General features: G+C 34.5%; 1 protein-coding gene across 20 annotated transcripts in view; it reads right to left on the bottom strand.

The window, feature by feature from the left end:
- BAZ2B (bromodomain adjacent to zinc finger domain 2B) overlaps positions 1–14,379 on the bottom strand; it is a 317,972-nt gene that overhangs the window by 103,604 nt on the left and 199,989 nt on the right. For all 20 annotated transcript variants that reach the window (XM_059167217.1, XM_059167218.1, XM_059167219.1 and 17 more), the window contains 3 exons: positions 6,766–6,966; positions 6,072–6,467; positions 624–1,230 (listed from right to left, as the gene is read on the bottom strand). In XM_059167217.1, the coding sequence (XP_059023200.1) occupies positions 624–1,230; positions 6,072–6,467; positions 6,766–6,966 (1,204 nt within the window). The remainder of the gene's footprint in view (positions 1–623; positions 1,231–6,071; positions 6,468–6,765; positions 6,967–14,379) is intronic.

Below are 14,379 nucleotides of genomic sequence, written 5' to 3'. Positions count from 1 at the left end.
CACCTTTGTATATAAAATTTAAGTTATCTTATATTTTATGCATTCAATCTTCTGTAGAACAATGAGGAGAGTTAAGGGGAAGAAAAACAGAAAGAAATTTAAAAAAAAACAAGCAAAACAAGAAAGCAAATCAAAATAAAATCAAGGAGCTCTCTACTTGTTATTAAATAAATTCTGTGTTCCTAATGGATAATTCATAGCGATTTAGGATTTTGGTGCTTTCTAAATGACTGACTACAAATTTACATCCTTCATTCAAAATATCTACTGACACATTTAAATAAGTAGCAGAAGAGATGAAAAAGAAAGGACAAATGAATGGTCACGAATTAAATGAAAATTAAGCAAATTTGTGAAGTTCATTATTAATTTATGCATCATCTATATTCATTTAAAGTTTTTATTTGTTTAATGTTAAATGAGTAGCAAAGCTGAGAATTTAACTCAGGATTTCCAATTTCAATCACTCCAATATTTTACCAGCTCACTATGGACAGGCTCATAGCTATGTGAAACTCAGGGAATGACAATGACTACAGGTCTGTGAACTAAGAACCTCCTTTAACTGTTTTGGTCCACATAGCATTTAGATAAATACTTCAAATTTTAAAATAGAAAATAACCTGATTGGCTGTCATCAGATTCATCATCTTCATCATCTTCCTCATCTTCTTCCTCGTCATCTTCTTCTTCATCCTCGTTTGAATCTTCAGAATCTTTACTACTGGGAATGTCTGAATCTGTTCCCCTAAACTGTTCCACTAGAGATTTTGCAGGGTGAGGGTGAAGCTGTGTTTTTACTGTGTTTACATTATTGCTAACCACTTTTTCCTTCCCTTGAGGATGCACTATGGGAGAGGCGGAGGGTATCACAGTTGTCTGATTGCCAGCGGTCCTTCTCCCGGTTGTGCTCAAATTTACAGGTGAGGAAAAAGGAGAGCTACTTGCAGTAGCAATGTTTTCATTAATCTTACTCTGCATTTTAGTTTTGGTAGTAAGTGCTAGAGGAGCTTCTTGAATGACACTTTGAATAACTCCATTTGGTTGGTGATTACCTAAAAGTGCATTTGTCAAGAATGGATTAGGGTGGTTGTTTTCTACTATTTGTTTTGGATGTGCTGGTGAACTAGAGGTTGCTTTTGTATTTGACAAAGCTGCAATAACCTTCTTCAAGCTCTTGGATGACTCTTGTTTCTTTAACTGCACTGGGAATGTCTGTTTATATTGTTCCTGTTGAAACATAAGTTAAAAAACAAAACAACAATGTGCCATAAAAACAAAGATTATTTTTATTTGCATTCTATATCTGACAACAGCTGCTCATATACAAATTTAAATCATAATATGCACGTGCTTAGAATTAGTGGCAGTAATGACTAGTTGGTTGCTGAATCTTGGCTAGACATATGTTTAAAATTCAATTGGCCTTTCTCCCCTCAAAACATAGGTTTCTTGAGTGATCTCTCTCATTATTATTGCTCCCACTGTCTCAATAACCTAAATTTGAAACTCGAAAAACATCTTTTACTTTTCTCTCTTCCAAGTCAGCCATATCCCTATCTCATTAAAACATTATGTAAACTTAAGCCATACCTCCTTTCTTCCCACATAAATCCCAATATATGCAATATGCCAATGCCAATAAATCTCAATTTAAAGCCTTTACTTTGTTATATGAGCTCCTTGGTTAAAAGCTTTACTGTTTCCTCTCTCATTAGCAACTTTATAAAGCCTAAATACTTAATTCTGATACTCAAATGACTTTTCAAATAGGCACTAATACAACTTTCTAGTCAAACGGGACTATTCTTCATGCCCTGTATAAGTCATGTTTTCACTACCTCCACATTTTGCTATAATAATTTTCTCTGTGTAAAACGTCCTCCTCTTAGGGCGCCTGCGTGGCTCTGTGGGTTAAAGCCTCTGCCTTCGGCTCAGGTCATGATCCCAGGGTCCTGGGATTGAGCCCCACATTGGACTCTGCTCAGCGGGGAGCCTGCTTCCCTTCCTCTCTCTGCCTGCCTCTCTGCCTACTTGTGGTCTCTGTCTGTCAAGTAAATAAATAAAATCTTTTTTAAAAAAATTACTAATTAAAACGTCCTCCTCTTACAAATCTCAAGCTGATGAAATCTTGTTCCTTCTTCGAAATTACACCCAATAAGCCTTCCATGTTTGTTCTAGCCAGAAGCACTCATTGTCTCTATCTATCCTTTGAACTCCCTATTTGTTACCCAGTACTGTCTGCAGCAGAAATGATATGAACTGTTGGGACTTCTGGCTCAACATTCTGTGGGATCTACCTCAGAGTGCCTTTAGCACATTAGCAATGAAAAATGTGTAATAAAACAGTTTAGAAAAATTATATTTTTCTTGGAAAAAACTGATTTGTAAGCCACTAAGCCATAAAATTTACATCTGTACATAAGAAACAAAATATTATTTGGTTCTCAGAATCTTCTTGAAAATAATAAAATCAAATGAACCTTATTAAATATATATAATTAATATATAAAAACTTGAGCAGAGGGGCAACTGTGTGGCTCAGTGTGTTAAGCCTCTGCCTTTGGCTCAGGTCATGGTCTCAGGGTCCTGGGATCGATCCCCGCATTGGGCTCTCTGCTCAGCAGGGAGCCTGCTTCCCTTCCTCTCTCTGCCTACTTTTGATCTCTGACTGTCAAATAAATAAATAAAATCGTTAAAAAAATTTTTAAAAAATTGAGTAGAATGATTAAAGTATTTTAAGTTACTAGAAATACAACTAAATTTCAGAAGGAAAAATATGTAATGAAAATGGTTGCCTTAAAATTAAAATCAACAGTGCTGTCAGCTTGGAGCAGGGCTCTTAACACTCTAGTAGGCAGAAATTTGTGGTGGGCACTTCAGAAGTATACATGCAGATGGAATGCAATATAGAATTATGTATTAAATCTTTTACAGTAGCAGTACTAATAAGCAGTATGCAATTCCTATATAAACTGCTTTATCTTATTTAACATCTTTAGTGTATCACTTCACTTTGTAAACAAAGACAGTCACATAATAACTCATACCTAAGGCAATGCTTCACAAAAAGAAAGTGCTTAATTAGTATTTATTCAGTGAATAAAATATGGAAACTTACGCTAAATAATTGTGTTTACCTTTTAAAAAGAATTTTAAGGCAAAATTCTTATATAAAATACATTAACATAATTTTACTTAATATTTATATAATAGAAATATTGTGTATTATATATAAGTAAATATATAATGCACTTACCTTCATATTTAATATATACTGATTTAAGTTTTCAGCAGAAAAATTTAGCATATTTTCATTTCTTAGAACAAAATTATGACCATATAATCATGTTGTACTCTTTTTTTATAGGTAATAAGTTTTCCTTCTAAATACATAGAATCTAAACAATCATGAAAACAAAACCTTGCCCTTGAGTTTTATATTTTAATTTTCTGAAATTGCTTCTCACTCCATAATTCTAAAGACTCATTTTCCATATATTGACACCTTAAGATTTTCAAAAATAGCTAAAGACCAAAAGAGTAGTAGCAGTTACTCTTTTAAAGCAAATATGTTGTGCTTTTTTATATTGGGGGGTAGAACATCAAAAGGAGGAAGGAAGAAAATTGAGAACTGCACAGCAGCAAATGTCTTGCTGTTCTTAGACATCCCCTTGGATGATAAAAGTATGGGAAGACAGGTTTAAAACAATCCCCTACCTCCAAGTTCTTCTTCCCCCAGCCCTTACCAAGTCTCTGCAGTCCACAAAAAAAATCCTCTAGGTAAAATTTGATAAAGGAAACTCACGACTGGTATATAAATCCAATTAATGTATATTGATTTGAATTAAATGTCTATAGTATAAGTATATGGAAAGAACCAATGATTAGGTAATACTAAAAAAAAACCCACAGACTAGTTGAGGAGGCAGATACATGGAAGGTAACATGAAATAGAGACTATCATAAGAATAAAGCAAAATTCTATATGTTATCTGTCATATAAAGAAAGCCAATTAAGAAAAATATTTATAAAATACACTTTAACTCAACACTAGGTACCCTGAAAAGTAGATTAAGTCATTTAGAGTTGAGTCTAATGTGAAGATCCATTCAATAAAATATTTCCCATGAACTACCATTATCACTTCAGAAAAACAAAATTATTTCATCTTAATCATAGGCTTTGATATAAGGATGACCTTTGTTTAAAATCCTTCTGCTCTTTACTTGTTCTGTGATGCTAGCAAGTGCCTTAATTTCTCCAAATCTTAGTTTCTTTACCCCACACAATTTTGGAAAAATTACATAAATTCATATGTGTAGGAAGTCTAGGTTGGTTACATTTATTAAGCAAGTGTTTAGTAAGTGACTTTCTAATAGGCAGTCATATAAAATTCTTCAAATAAGAAACATTTAAGAAACTCTTTGAAAATTGAGAAACCCTTCAAAATGCAAGTTACTCATGGTACGCACTATAATTTATCTTAAAGTGGGATACACATTAATAAAAAATTAAAGTAACTCAAACAATGTAATTTTTAGTTTGCATAATTTACTTATGGAGAGTCAATAATAATACCTCCTTATGATTGAGCAGTGTATTATAAGTTATCATATGCAATGCATACCATTGGTCATTCCATTTATTTATTTTTTATTTTTTACCTTATGTTTTTATTAACATATAATGTATTCTTTGTTTCAGGGGTACAGGTCTGTGATTCATCAGCCTTACACAATTTACAGAGCTCATCATAGCACATACCCTCCCCAATGTCCAACACCCAGCTGGTCATTCCATTTAGATCAGAGATTCTCAAATCTGGCTATACATTTGGAAGCTTTTGATATATGCAATTACTTAGTCTTAACACAAGATATCCTGATTTCATTGGTTCTAAGGTGTTATTCTTTTATTTTTTTTAAGTTTTCCAAGTAATTCTAATGTATACTTGGGCTTGAGAACGATTCATTTAGATTCTCAAAAAAGCCATACTTCTTCAAGTCTTTTTTTTTACTTTGACCCTGTTCTTAAATTCTTCACAGCAAAATAAGAGTTAATAGACAAGGGCACTGTAAAATTTTTTTAGAAAGAAAGGCAGCATATCATACAAGGATTCTAGTGCTACTCTACCCAAATGTGAATTCTAACTCTATCACTAACTAGCAGTGTGATATTGGGGGAATGATTTAAACTATATGAATTTCAATTTGATTGTCTGTAAATGGGCATTATAATATTAGTAGTAAGTACAGATGTTAGTGTCTGTAAATGCATGCTTAGCACTTAAAACAACAATAGCAAACAGCAGGAGCTGTACAAGTATTATCTAATGATTAGGAATCCTAATGATAATTTTTGTAATCAACAGACAGGATACTGTGTTCAAACATAATATATTTTCTCTACTTAGATTGGTTCTAGAATAAAAGGCAATGGTCATTTAATTATTAGAATTCTACTAGACATAAGAATGTAGACTTTGTAATAATACAAAATCAATAGCAAGAAAATAAAGAGAAGGAAAAAAGTCTCTGATTAGTGATTCTGTATTTGTATAAATAAAATTCCTCAAACTATTTTGTATTTCATATAATTTGTTAAGAACAGCAAGGGAATTCTCTAACATAAATAAATAAATATTTAAAAAATTCTTTAAGAAAAAGGTGGGGCACCTGGATGACTCAGTCAGTTGACAGGTCTGACTCTTTGTTTTGGCTCAGGTCCATCTCATGGGTAGTGAGATTGAGCCCGGAGTTGGGACACTGATCTTAAACAAAAGTAATGGTGAAGTATATCTTAACCAAACATATTGCTCCCCTTACTACTAAATCATTACACCTGGGGGAAAAAATGACACGACTGTGTTGCCAAATAAATACTAAGCAGATATATATGTAAATATAAAATCAGAGAAATCTAGTTTTCTGATGTGCAAATTCTATTCCTGGTAGTTAATGAAGTATGGAAATAAGAGCAGAATTTAATTTAAACTTGTATATTGTAAGACTATATAAGAGCTCTTTCTCTAATGATAAAATTCTTCTATAAATAATTTTTCACTCACCCGTTTGGATCGCATTTCACTGGTCAAAGGACTAGATTCTTCAGAGGTATTTTTATTCCCTGCTTTAAGTACATCGGGAGAAGGAACTATGAGTTTCATGTAAGTTTCCTTTTTGGCTTGATTTACCAAAGATAAAGGTTTCACATTGGACACCAATCCCGTAGACTGTATTACACTTGTGTGTTTGTTCACAGATTCCTCCTTTGCCTGAGAGCTTTGGAAAATAAATGGAAGCTGCTGTGACAAAACCTGAGGCTGCTTCTGCTGGGATTGGAATGATGAGTGAGTCTGGGATTCAGACACAAGAGGTAATGGCTGGTGTATTCTTTTTTCCTGGGCTTTTTCAGTTGCTTTCTGTCCATCTGCTTTTGGGTCTGAAATACCATGTAATAGCACCTGTAAATAAAAATAAAAAGGCAACTTCTCAGTATCTATTAAAACAAAGAATATCAAACAGTAAAACTTGGGAGAAAAAAGGTACTCTAAAAAGTGCTAATGATTTATAATAGTTATATAAAGCTCAAAAAAGTATACCAAATGTCCCTTTAAAAATTTTCTCCATCTCCTTTCTTGTGCAAATGTTAAAAACTAAGGACATGATTACCTTTAAACTTTATAGACTTTGAGAGTCAAGATAAACCAGTTAATTCCTGAATAGGAATACTATGTGATACTTCCAATAAATTATTTATACCTGGTTGTTACTTTTATGTTGTGCTTCACTCTCTGAATCAGAATCATCATCTTCACTTTCTTCAATACTTTGATCTTCTTCTTCATCTTCCTCTAGATCATCTGAATCACTACTACTAATGCCTTCACATGAGGTGTCTGATGACGTGCCCGAATCACTATCACTGTTGCTAGAACTTTCCATAGTTTTCTTCCTTGGTTTCTGGATAAAGACAAGTTTTTAGCAAGACTTTATTTTCGGAAAAATTCAAAGTTCAGTAAGAAATTTAAGTTCAAGCAAGTTTTAATTTTCAAGTGATATTTCCATCTCAAAATGGCATTTTAGAAAAAAGAGAAAAGACACACTTTGCACGGGTAATTATTCAACAAACAGATCCAAATAACTTATATGATAGGAATTCTCCAATAAAAAGTACAGGCTCTGTTATGTAGAGAACATTAGAAACATTGATATAGTATATATGTAGATCTATTCATGTGACTTCAATGCTTCAAAATGTATGGCAGACTAAAAAGAGCAATTTACGAAATTATAATTCCAGTTATGATAAAGGTTATAGACACTGAAGTTCTATATTTAAGTTTAGTCTTCTTTTTTATGTGCATAGTGAGTCAATAACCAAATATTTACACATAACATACCAAAGACACCTTCTAGGTGCTGGACAACAATGATATCTAAGACAGAGTCGTTGCCTTCAAGAAACTTATATTCTAGTGCAGATGGTGGAAGAGTAGACAAATGACTAATATGAAAGCAAACAATTTCATATGTAATAAGAAGTAGAGAGAAGATAAAATAAGTAGCAAAGGACTTAAGGGCTGCTTTAGCAATGAATTTAATTTTTTAATATTTTACTTCAGGAAAGATAGAAAATATGATAAAGAGAGATATTAATTTCTGCAATATTTAAGGCTGTACAGGAAAAAGAAAATCCAAAATTGGTAGAAAGTGACATTGGGTCACATTAAAAAAAAAAATTCTGTGTTTAAATAACAGACAGTAGTAGGGGTGGCTGTGTGGTTCAGTCAGTCAAGCCTCCGAATCTTGATTTTGGGTCAGGTCATGATCTCAGGGTCATGAGATCAAACCCTGAGTGCAGCTCCTCACTTAGTGGAAAGTCTGCTTGAGATTCTTTCTCCCTCTCTGCCTCCTCCCCCTCTCTTTTTTAACTACATGAATAAATCATTAAAAAATATTAGACCATGGTAGTGGATAAAGAGGAGGAAAGATCATTAGATGAATTATGACTAAATAAATATATAACAATGGAAAAGTTAAAACTCTGCCAATAGGAAGGCTAAAAAGGAGAAATACTGACATGATGGAGCAATAGGATTGAGTATAATCCAAAGTTACATAGGAACATTTCAATAGGATTCACTGACAGATAAAATAAAGAACAAAATATAGAAAAAGCAGCAACAAATTACAAAAGCAATGAGTTACAAAAGTTATGGTCTTAACAGAAGTACGGCCTGTCATGACTAATTAGTTGGGGATGAAAGACGTTAATACACTTCCACAAAAAGAAGCCAACTTGAAGTGATAGTTATTGATTTCAAATTAGGACTCTTTCCTTTGTGTTTTCTGAAGTTTGATTTAAATGAAATGAAATGCATGAGTGAAGAGAATCAGTCCTGTTATATTCTCCTTGCAATGGTAACCCGTTTTAACTGTTCCAAACTAGTGACCATAATGTTTCCTCCAGAGACACACCCTCAATAATCCAGATTAATAGTAACCATCATTCCTGGAACTATGTATCTTTCCTTCACAGTAAAGCAGAGTGATGAGAAACTGACCTGGAATAGTGTGGGTATCACAGGATGAAAAAGACCAAAGTAGAGATTAAAGAGAAACAATAGTAACAATATAATATTACTATAAAAACAAAATACTAACAATATAATAACATTAAGCCTACCATTTATTTGGCAGAGAAAAATCTTCATTGTACCAAAATCTGTTGTGGGTTTCTAAGCATGTATAGCAAGATTATGAAAATCATGAAGAGTCTAAATTGAAGTTACCACTCTGGGTTTTAATAGAGGTTAACGGAGGAGTGGAACTTTTTCAAAGTTGAACAGTTGTCCCCCGCCCCCCAACAGGCTGTGTGTGTATTTTTGTCTGTGATGTACTTTAATTTAAATATCTACCTTTATTGTAAATATGCATGCATTGTATATGAGGGAATTCGCCTTCATCATTGATTTTCGATGCACACTACTAAGATAGCAACCCCCAGGAGGAATTATCAAAATTAAATGAAGAACATTTTTTCAAACTACTCATAAAAAGGGTTACCTAAGCAATCAATGTTTTAATTTAAAAAGATTTTAAAGGGCACCTGAGTGGCTCAATTGGTTAAGCATCTACTTGTGATTTCGGCTCAGGGGGTAATCTCATGGGTAATGGGAATGAGCCCCAAGTCATGCTCCATGCTCAGTGGTGAGTCTGCTTGAGATTCTCTCTCCCCTTCTCCCTCTGATCTTCCTTCCACTTGCATGCTCTGTCTCTCTTTAATACAAATAAATCTTTAAAAAAATAAATTAATAAAAATAAAAATGAAAAGCTTTAAAACTGAAAAATATTGGCTAAAAAAAAAAAAAAAGAATGATTTTTCCCCTTAGTTCCAATGTCCCTTATCTCCATTTTACTTGACAACCTACTATCACAAATTCATGCCTCATAATGTATTATTCAAAGGTGTTCTTTTTCTGAAAATTAAGGTTCTAAAATCTCTTACTTTGATAACCAGTCTTTTTCTAGTGTCATTTCAACATACATGTCTATAGACACAATCATGGTATCTGAGAATCCACCTTTTACATCATTAAAGAGGTGCCTATGTACATTTTTAGTCCCTGCTACATGAAATATTTTTTCCTTTAACAGCATTGATTTTATTTAGAAATGTCAGTGTAGACTTCTTATCAGAACTAAGGACAGGATCTATTTCATATGCATGCTTCTGAAATCTTGCTCAATGCCTAATACACTGTGAAGGCAGTGGGGATTTCAGATCTTACTATATTTTAGCACTATTTCTAAGAGGTACATCCATCCCCAAACAGCAGAATACACATTCTTTCAAGTACACATGGAATGTTCTCCAGAAAAGATAACATGTTAGGCCACAGAATAAGTCTCAATAAATTCAGGAAAACTGAAATTATATCATGTATCTTTTCCAGCCACAACAGCAGGAAATTAGAAATCAAACACAAGAAAAAAATGGGAAAACACACTATTACATGGAGGCTAACTAACACACTAGGAAACAATGAATAGATCAATCAAGAAATAACAAAGGAAATAAAAAAATAAATGGAGATAAATGAAAAGACAACAATCCCAAATCTTTAAGATGCAGCAAAATATTTTCAAGAGGAAAGTTTGTAGCAATACAGGTATACCTAAAGAAAGAAGAAAAATCTCATATAAACAACCAAACCTTACACCAAAAGAAACTAGAAGAAGAACCAACAAAGCTCAAAGTTAGTAAAAGAATGAAAATAATAATGATAAGAGCATAAATAAATGAAATAGCAACTTAAAGATTATTAGATCAGATCAATGAAACCAGGAGCTGGTTCTTTGAAAAGATAAATAAAACTGATAAAACTTTAAGCCAGACTCATCAAGGAAATAAGAGAGGACACAATTAAATAAAATAGAAAATAAAGGATGATAAATAACAACACCACAGAAATACAAAGATTATAAAAGAATATTATGAAAAATTATATACCAACAAATTGGACAACCTAGAAGAAATGGTTAAATTCCCCGACACATATAATCTTACAAAATTGAATCAGGAAGAAATAGAAAATGTGAAGAGACTGAACTAATAGCAATAAAATTGAGTCGATAATCAAAAACTCGAATAGAGTTTCCTCAAAAAGTCGAAAATACAGCTACCCTATGACCCAGTGATTGCACTATTGGGTATATATCCTAAAGATACAAATGTAGTGATCTGAAGGGGCACGTGCATCCGAATGTTTATAGCAGCAATGTCCACAATAGCCAAACTATGGAAAGAGCCTAGATGTCCATCAAAAGATGAATGGATAAAAAAGTTGTGGTATATATACACAATGGAATACTATGCAGCCGTCAAAACACCCCCAAATCTTTCAATTTGCAATAATGTGCAATAATGTGGATGGAACTAGAGGGTATTATGCTAAGCAAAATAAGTCAAACAGAGAAAGACAATAATCATATGATCTCACTGATATGAGGAATGTGAGAAACAAGGCAGAGGATCATACGGAAAGCCGGGGAAAAAGTGAAACAAGATGGGACCGGGTAGGGAGACAAACCATAAGAGACTGAGGGTTGCTGGAGGGGAGGGGGGGTCAGGGGTATGGGGTAACTGGGTGATGGACAATGGGGAGGGTATGTGCTATGGTAAGTGCTGTGAATTGTGTTAAGACTGATGATTCACAGACCTGTACCCCTGAAGCAAATAACACATTATATGTTAATAAAAAAAAAAAATCTCCCAACAAACAAAAGTCCAAGACATGATGGCTTCACAGATGAATTCTACCGAACATTTAAGAAGAATTAATACCTATTTTTCATGCAACACTACATCAAAAACTAATGATACACTGTATGATGACTAACATAACATAATAAAAATAAAGAGAGAGAGAAAGAAAGAAAGCAGAGTTAATAAGTGTTCTTTCAGGGTGCCTGGGTGGGTCAGTGGGTTAAAGCCTCTGCCTTTGGCTCAGGTCATGGTCCTGGGGTCCTGGGATCAAGCCCCCCATCAGGCTCTCTGCTCGGTGGGGATCCTGCTTCCCCCTCTTTCTCTGCCTGCCTCTCTGCTTACTTGTGATCTCTCTCTCTGTCAAATAAATAAATCTAAACAAACTAAAAAAGTTCATTTAAAAAAGTAAAAATTAAGTGTTCTTTCAAATTCTTCCAAATATTAGAAGAGGAAGTAAAGCTTTGAGATTCATTGTGTGAGACCATTACCCTGCTACCAAAGCCAGGTAAAGACACTACAAAACACACACACACACACACACACACACACACACACTACAGGTCAATATCTCTGATGAACATATATGCAAAAATCAACAAAATATTAGCAAACTGAATTTAAAAAGTCACTCACCACAATCAATTGGAATTTATTCCAGAAACAAGGGTAATACAATGTTCACAAAGCAATCAATGTGCTACATCACACTGATAACGAAAAGGATAAAAACCATATGGCTATCTCAATAGATTTATAAAATTCATACAACATACATTCATGATAAAAACCTTCAACAAAATAGGTTTACAGGGACCATATTACAACGTAATAAATGCCATATATAAAAAATGCATGGCTAATATCATACTCAATGGTGAAAAAGAGCTTTTCCTCTAAGATTGGGAACAAGATAAGGCTGTCCACGCTCATCACTTTTATTTAACATTGTATTGGAAGTCCTAGCCAATAGCAATCACATAAGAAAAAAAAATACATAAGAAGCATCCAAATTGATAAGGAAGAAGTAAAAGTGCCACTATTTGCAGATGACATGATATTATACATAGAAAACCCTAAACACTTCACCACAAAACTACTAGAACTAATTAAGGAGTTCAGTAAAGTTGCAAAATACAAAACTAATCTACAGAAAACCGCTATACTTCTACACACTAATAGTGAAGTAGCAGGAAGAGAAATTAAGAAAACATCCCCTTTGGAGTGATTGCACCAAAAATAATAAAATACCCAGGAATAAACTAAGGAGGTAAAAGACCTGTACTCTGAAAACTATAAAACACTGATGAAAGAAATTGAAGATGATACAAACAAATGGAAAGATATTCCATGCTCATGTACTGAAAGAACCAATGCTGTTAAAATGTCCATACTACCCAAGCTATCTATAGATTTAATGCAATCTCTATCAAAATACCAACAATATTTTTCACAGAACCAGAACAAATAATACTAAAATTTGTATGGAACCATAAGACTTTGAATAGCCAAACCATTCTTGAAAAAGAAGAACACAGCTAGAGGTATCACAATTTCAGATCTCAAGTTCTACTACAAAGCTGTAATAATCAAAACAGTGTGGTACTGCCACAGAAATAGACACACAGATTCAATAGAAAAGAATAGAAAGATCAGAGGGGCGCCTGGGTGGCTCAGTGGGTTGGGCCTCTGCCTTCGGGGTTGGGTTGTGATCTCAGGGTGTGGGATCGAGTTCCGCACCAGGCTCTCTGCTCTGCGGGGAGCCTGCTTCCTCCACTCTCTCTCTCTGCCTGCCTTCCTTGCCTACTTGTGATCTCTCTCTGTCAAGTAAATAAATAAAATCTTTAAAAAAAAGAAGAAGAATAGAAAGATCAGAAATACTCAGACTTTTTGGGTCAAATGATCTAAAACAAAGGAGGCAAGTAAAGGCAATGGGGAAGAGACAAGCTCCTTGATATTATAACTGAGATGGTGAAGAAAAGGATGTGCGCGGACTCTGCTCCCCCAGAAAACCAGGCCTTCAATGTGGTTTTTACAGAATTTAGAGATGAGAAGATGCTGCCCTAGTTATTATCTTTATTCCCAAAATGTTTGCAGCTGGTACCAGGAGTTTTAAATCAAAATAAACCAAGACTCCTATCTCAAGAAGAAATTACAAATGAGAGCAGACCAAATTCGTAAATATGGGTGCACTTAAGAGAAAGTATGGACATAATATATCAGTTCATGTAGCTGGAGGTATCCTAGCTTACCTGCTCGTATGCATGAAACCCAGACTCTGTGGAGGTCTACATTTAATAAAATGAAAATGTCACAGCTTCTCTGGCATGATATGGAAGAGGAAATCTAAAGGCTCAGAATGACCAGAATATTGGAGTGAATTTATCATCTGCAATTTGCATATCCACCCTACTCCTGATAATACCTTTTCAATGGCAGACAGATCTGGTCAGAAGGCAGAAAGCACATCAGCTATTTGAGCTGGGAGATTTTATGATGTAGAATTATTAACTAGTAGCAGAATATGAATACTACTAAAAGAGATAAAGAGACCTCTAAAGAATACTGAAATAGCAGATGTAGGGAACAACCACTTCCTGGAGGGCAGAGGTAGAGTAGTAAAATAAAGGTAAACTTGGAAGAGAGCCTCTATCTTCCAACCTCATTCACCCAAGGCTGAACTTCAGACTTTGGAGAGGATGTGGCTGTTGCCCACTGGATGGCAGAAAAGCTCACTGAGGTGTCACAGGTCAAGGCTGGCAAATAAGAAACATGCCTGCTGGAGTGCCAGGAAAAGTTTCTGGAAACCTCCTCACTGGGGTGCCACTAAAATTAGCTAGAAAGCCACCCACTGGCATCCCGGCAAAACTTACTACTAAGATGCTTGCTGGGATGCCCATGAGACCCACCAGACGGTGTGTACTTCTAGGTCTCCTAAACCGAAACCACAGAGAAGCTGCCAGCTGGGCTGAAAGCTACTCACTGGCAGCCACAGCATGACAGCAAGAAGAAAACATTGCAACCAGAAACAGCCTTTCTTTTTCCACGGTTTCTCCAACACCCTCTGCTGACAAGCTCTAACTGCGCCAACTGGTCAAGCAGAGGAA

The sequence above is a fragment of the Mustela lutreola genome, chromosome 3 (assembly GCF_030435805.1).
Source record: "Mustela lutreola isolate mMusLut2 chromosome 3, mMusLut2.pri, whole genome shotgun sequence".
NCBI classification, from domain to species: Eukaryota; Metazoa; Chordata; class Mammalia; order Carnivora; family Mustelidae; genus Mustela; species Mustela lutreola.
Note: the sequence above shows the minus strand (reverse complement) of the source record. Positions and strands in the feature narration are given on the sequence as shown.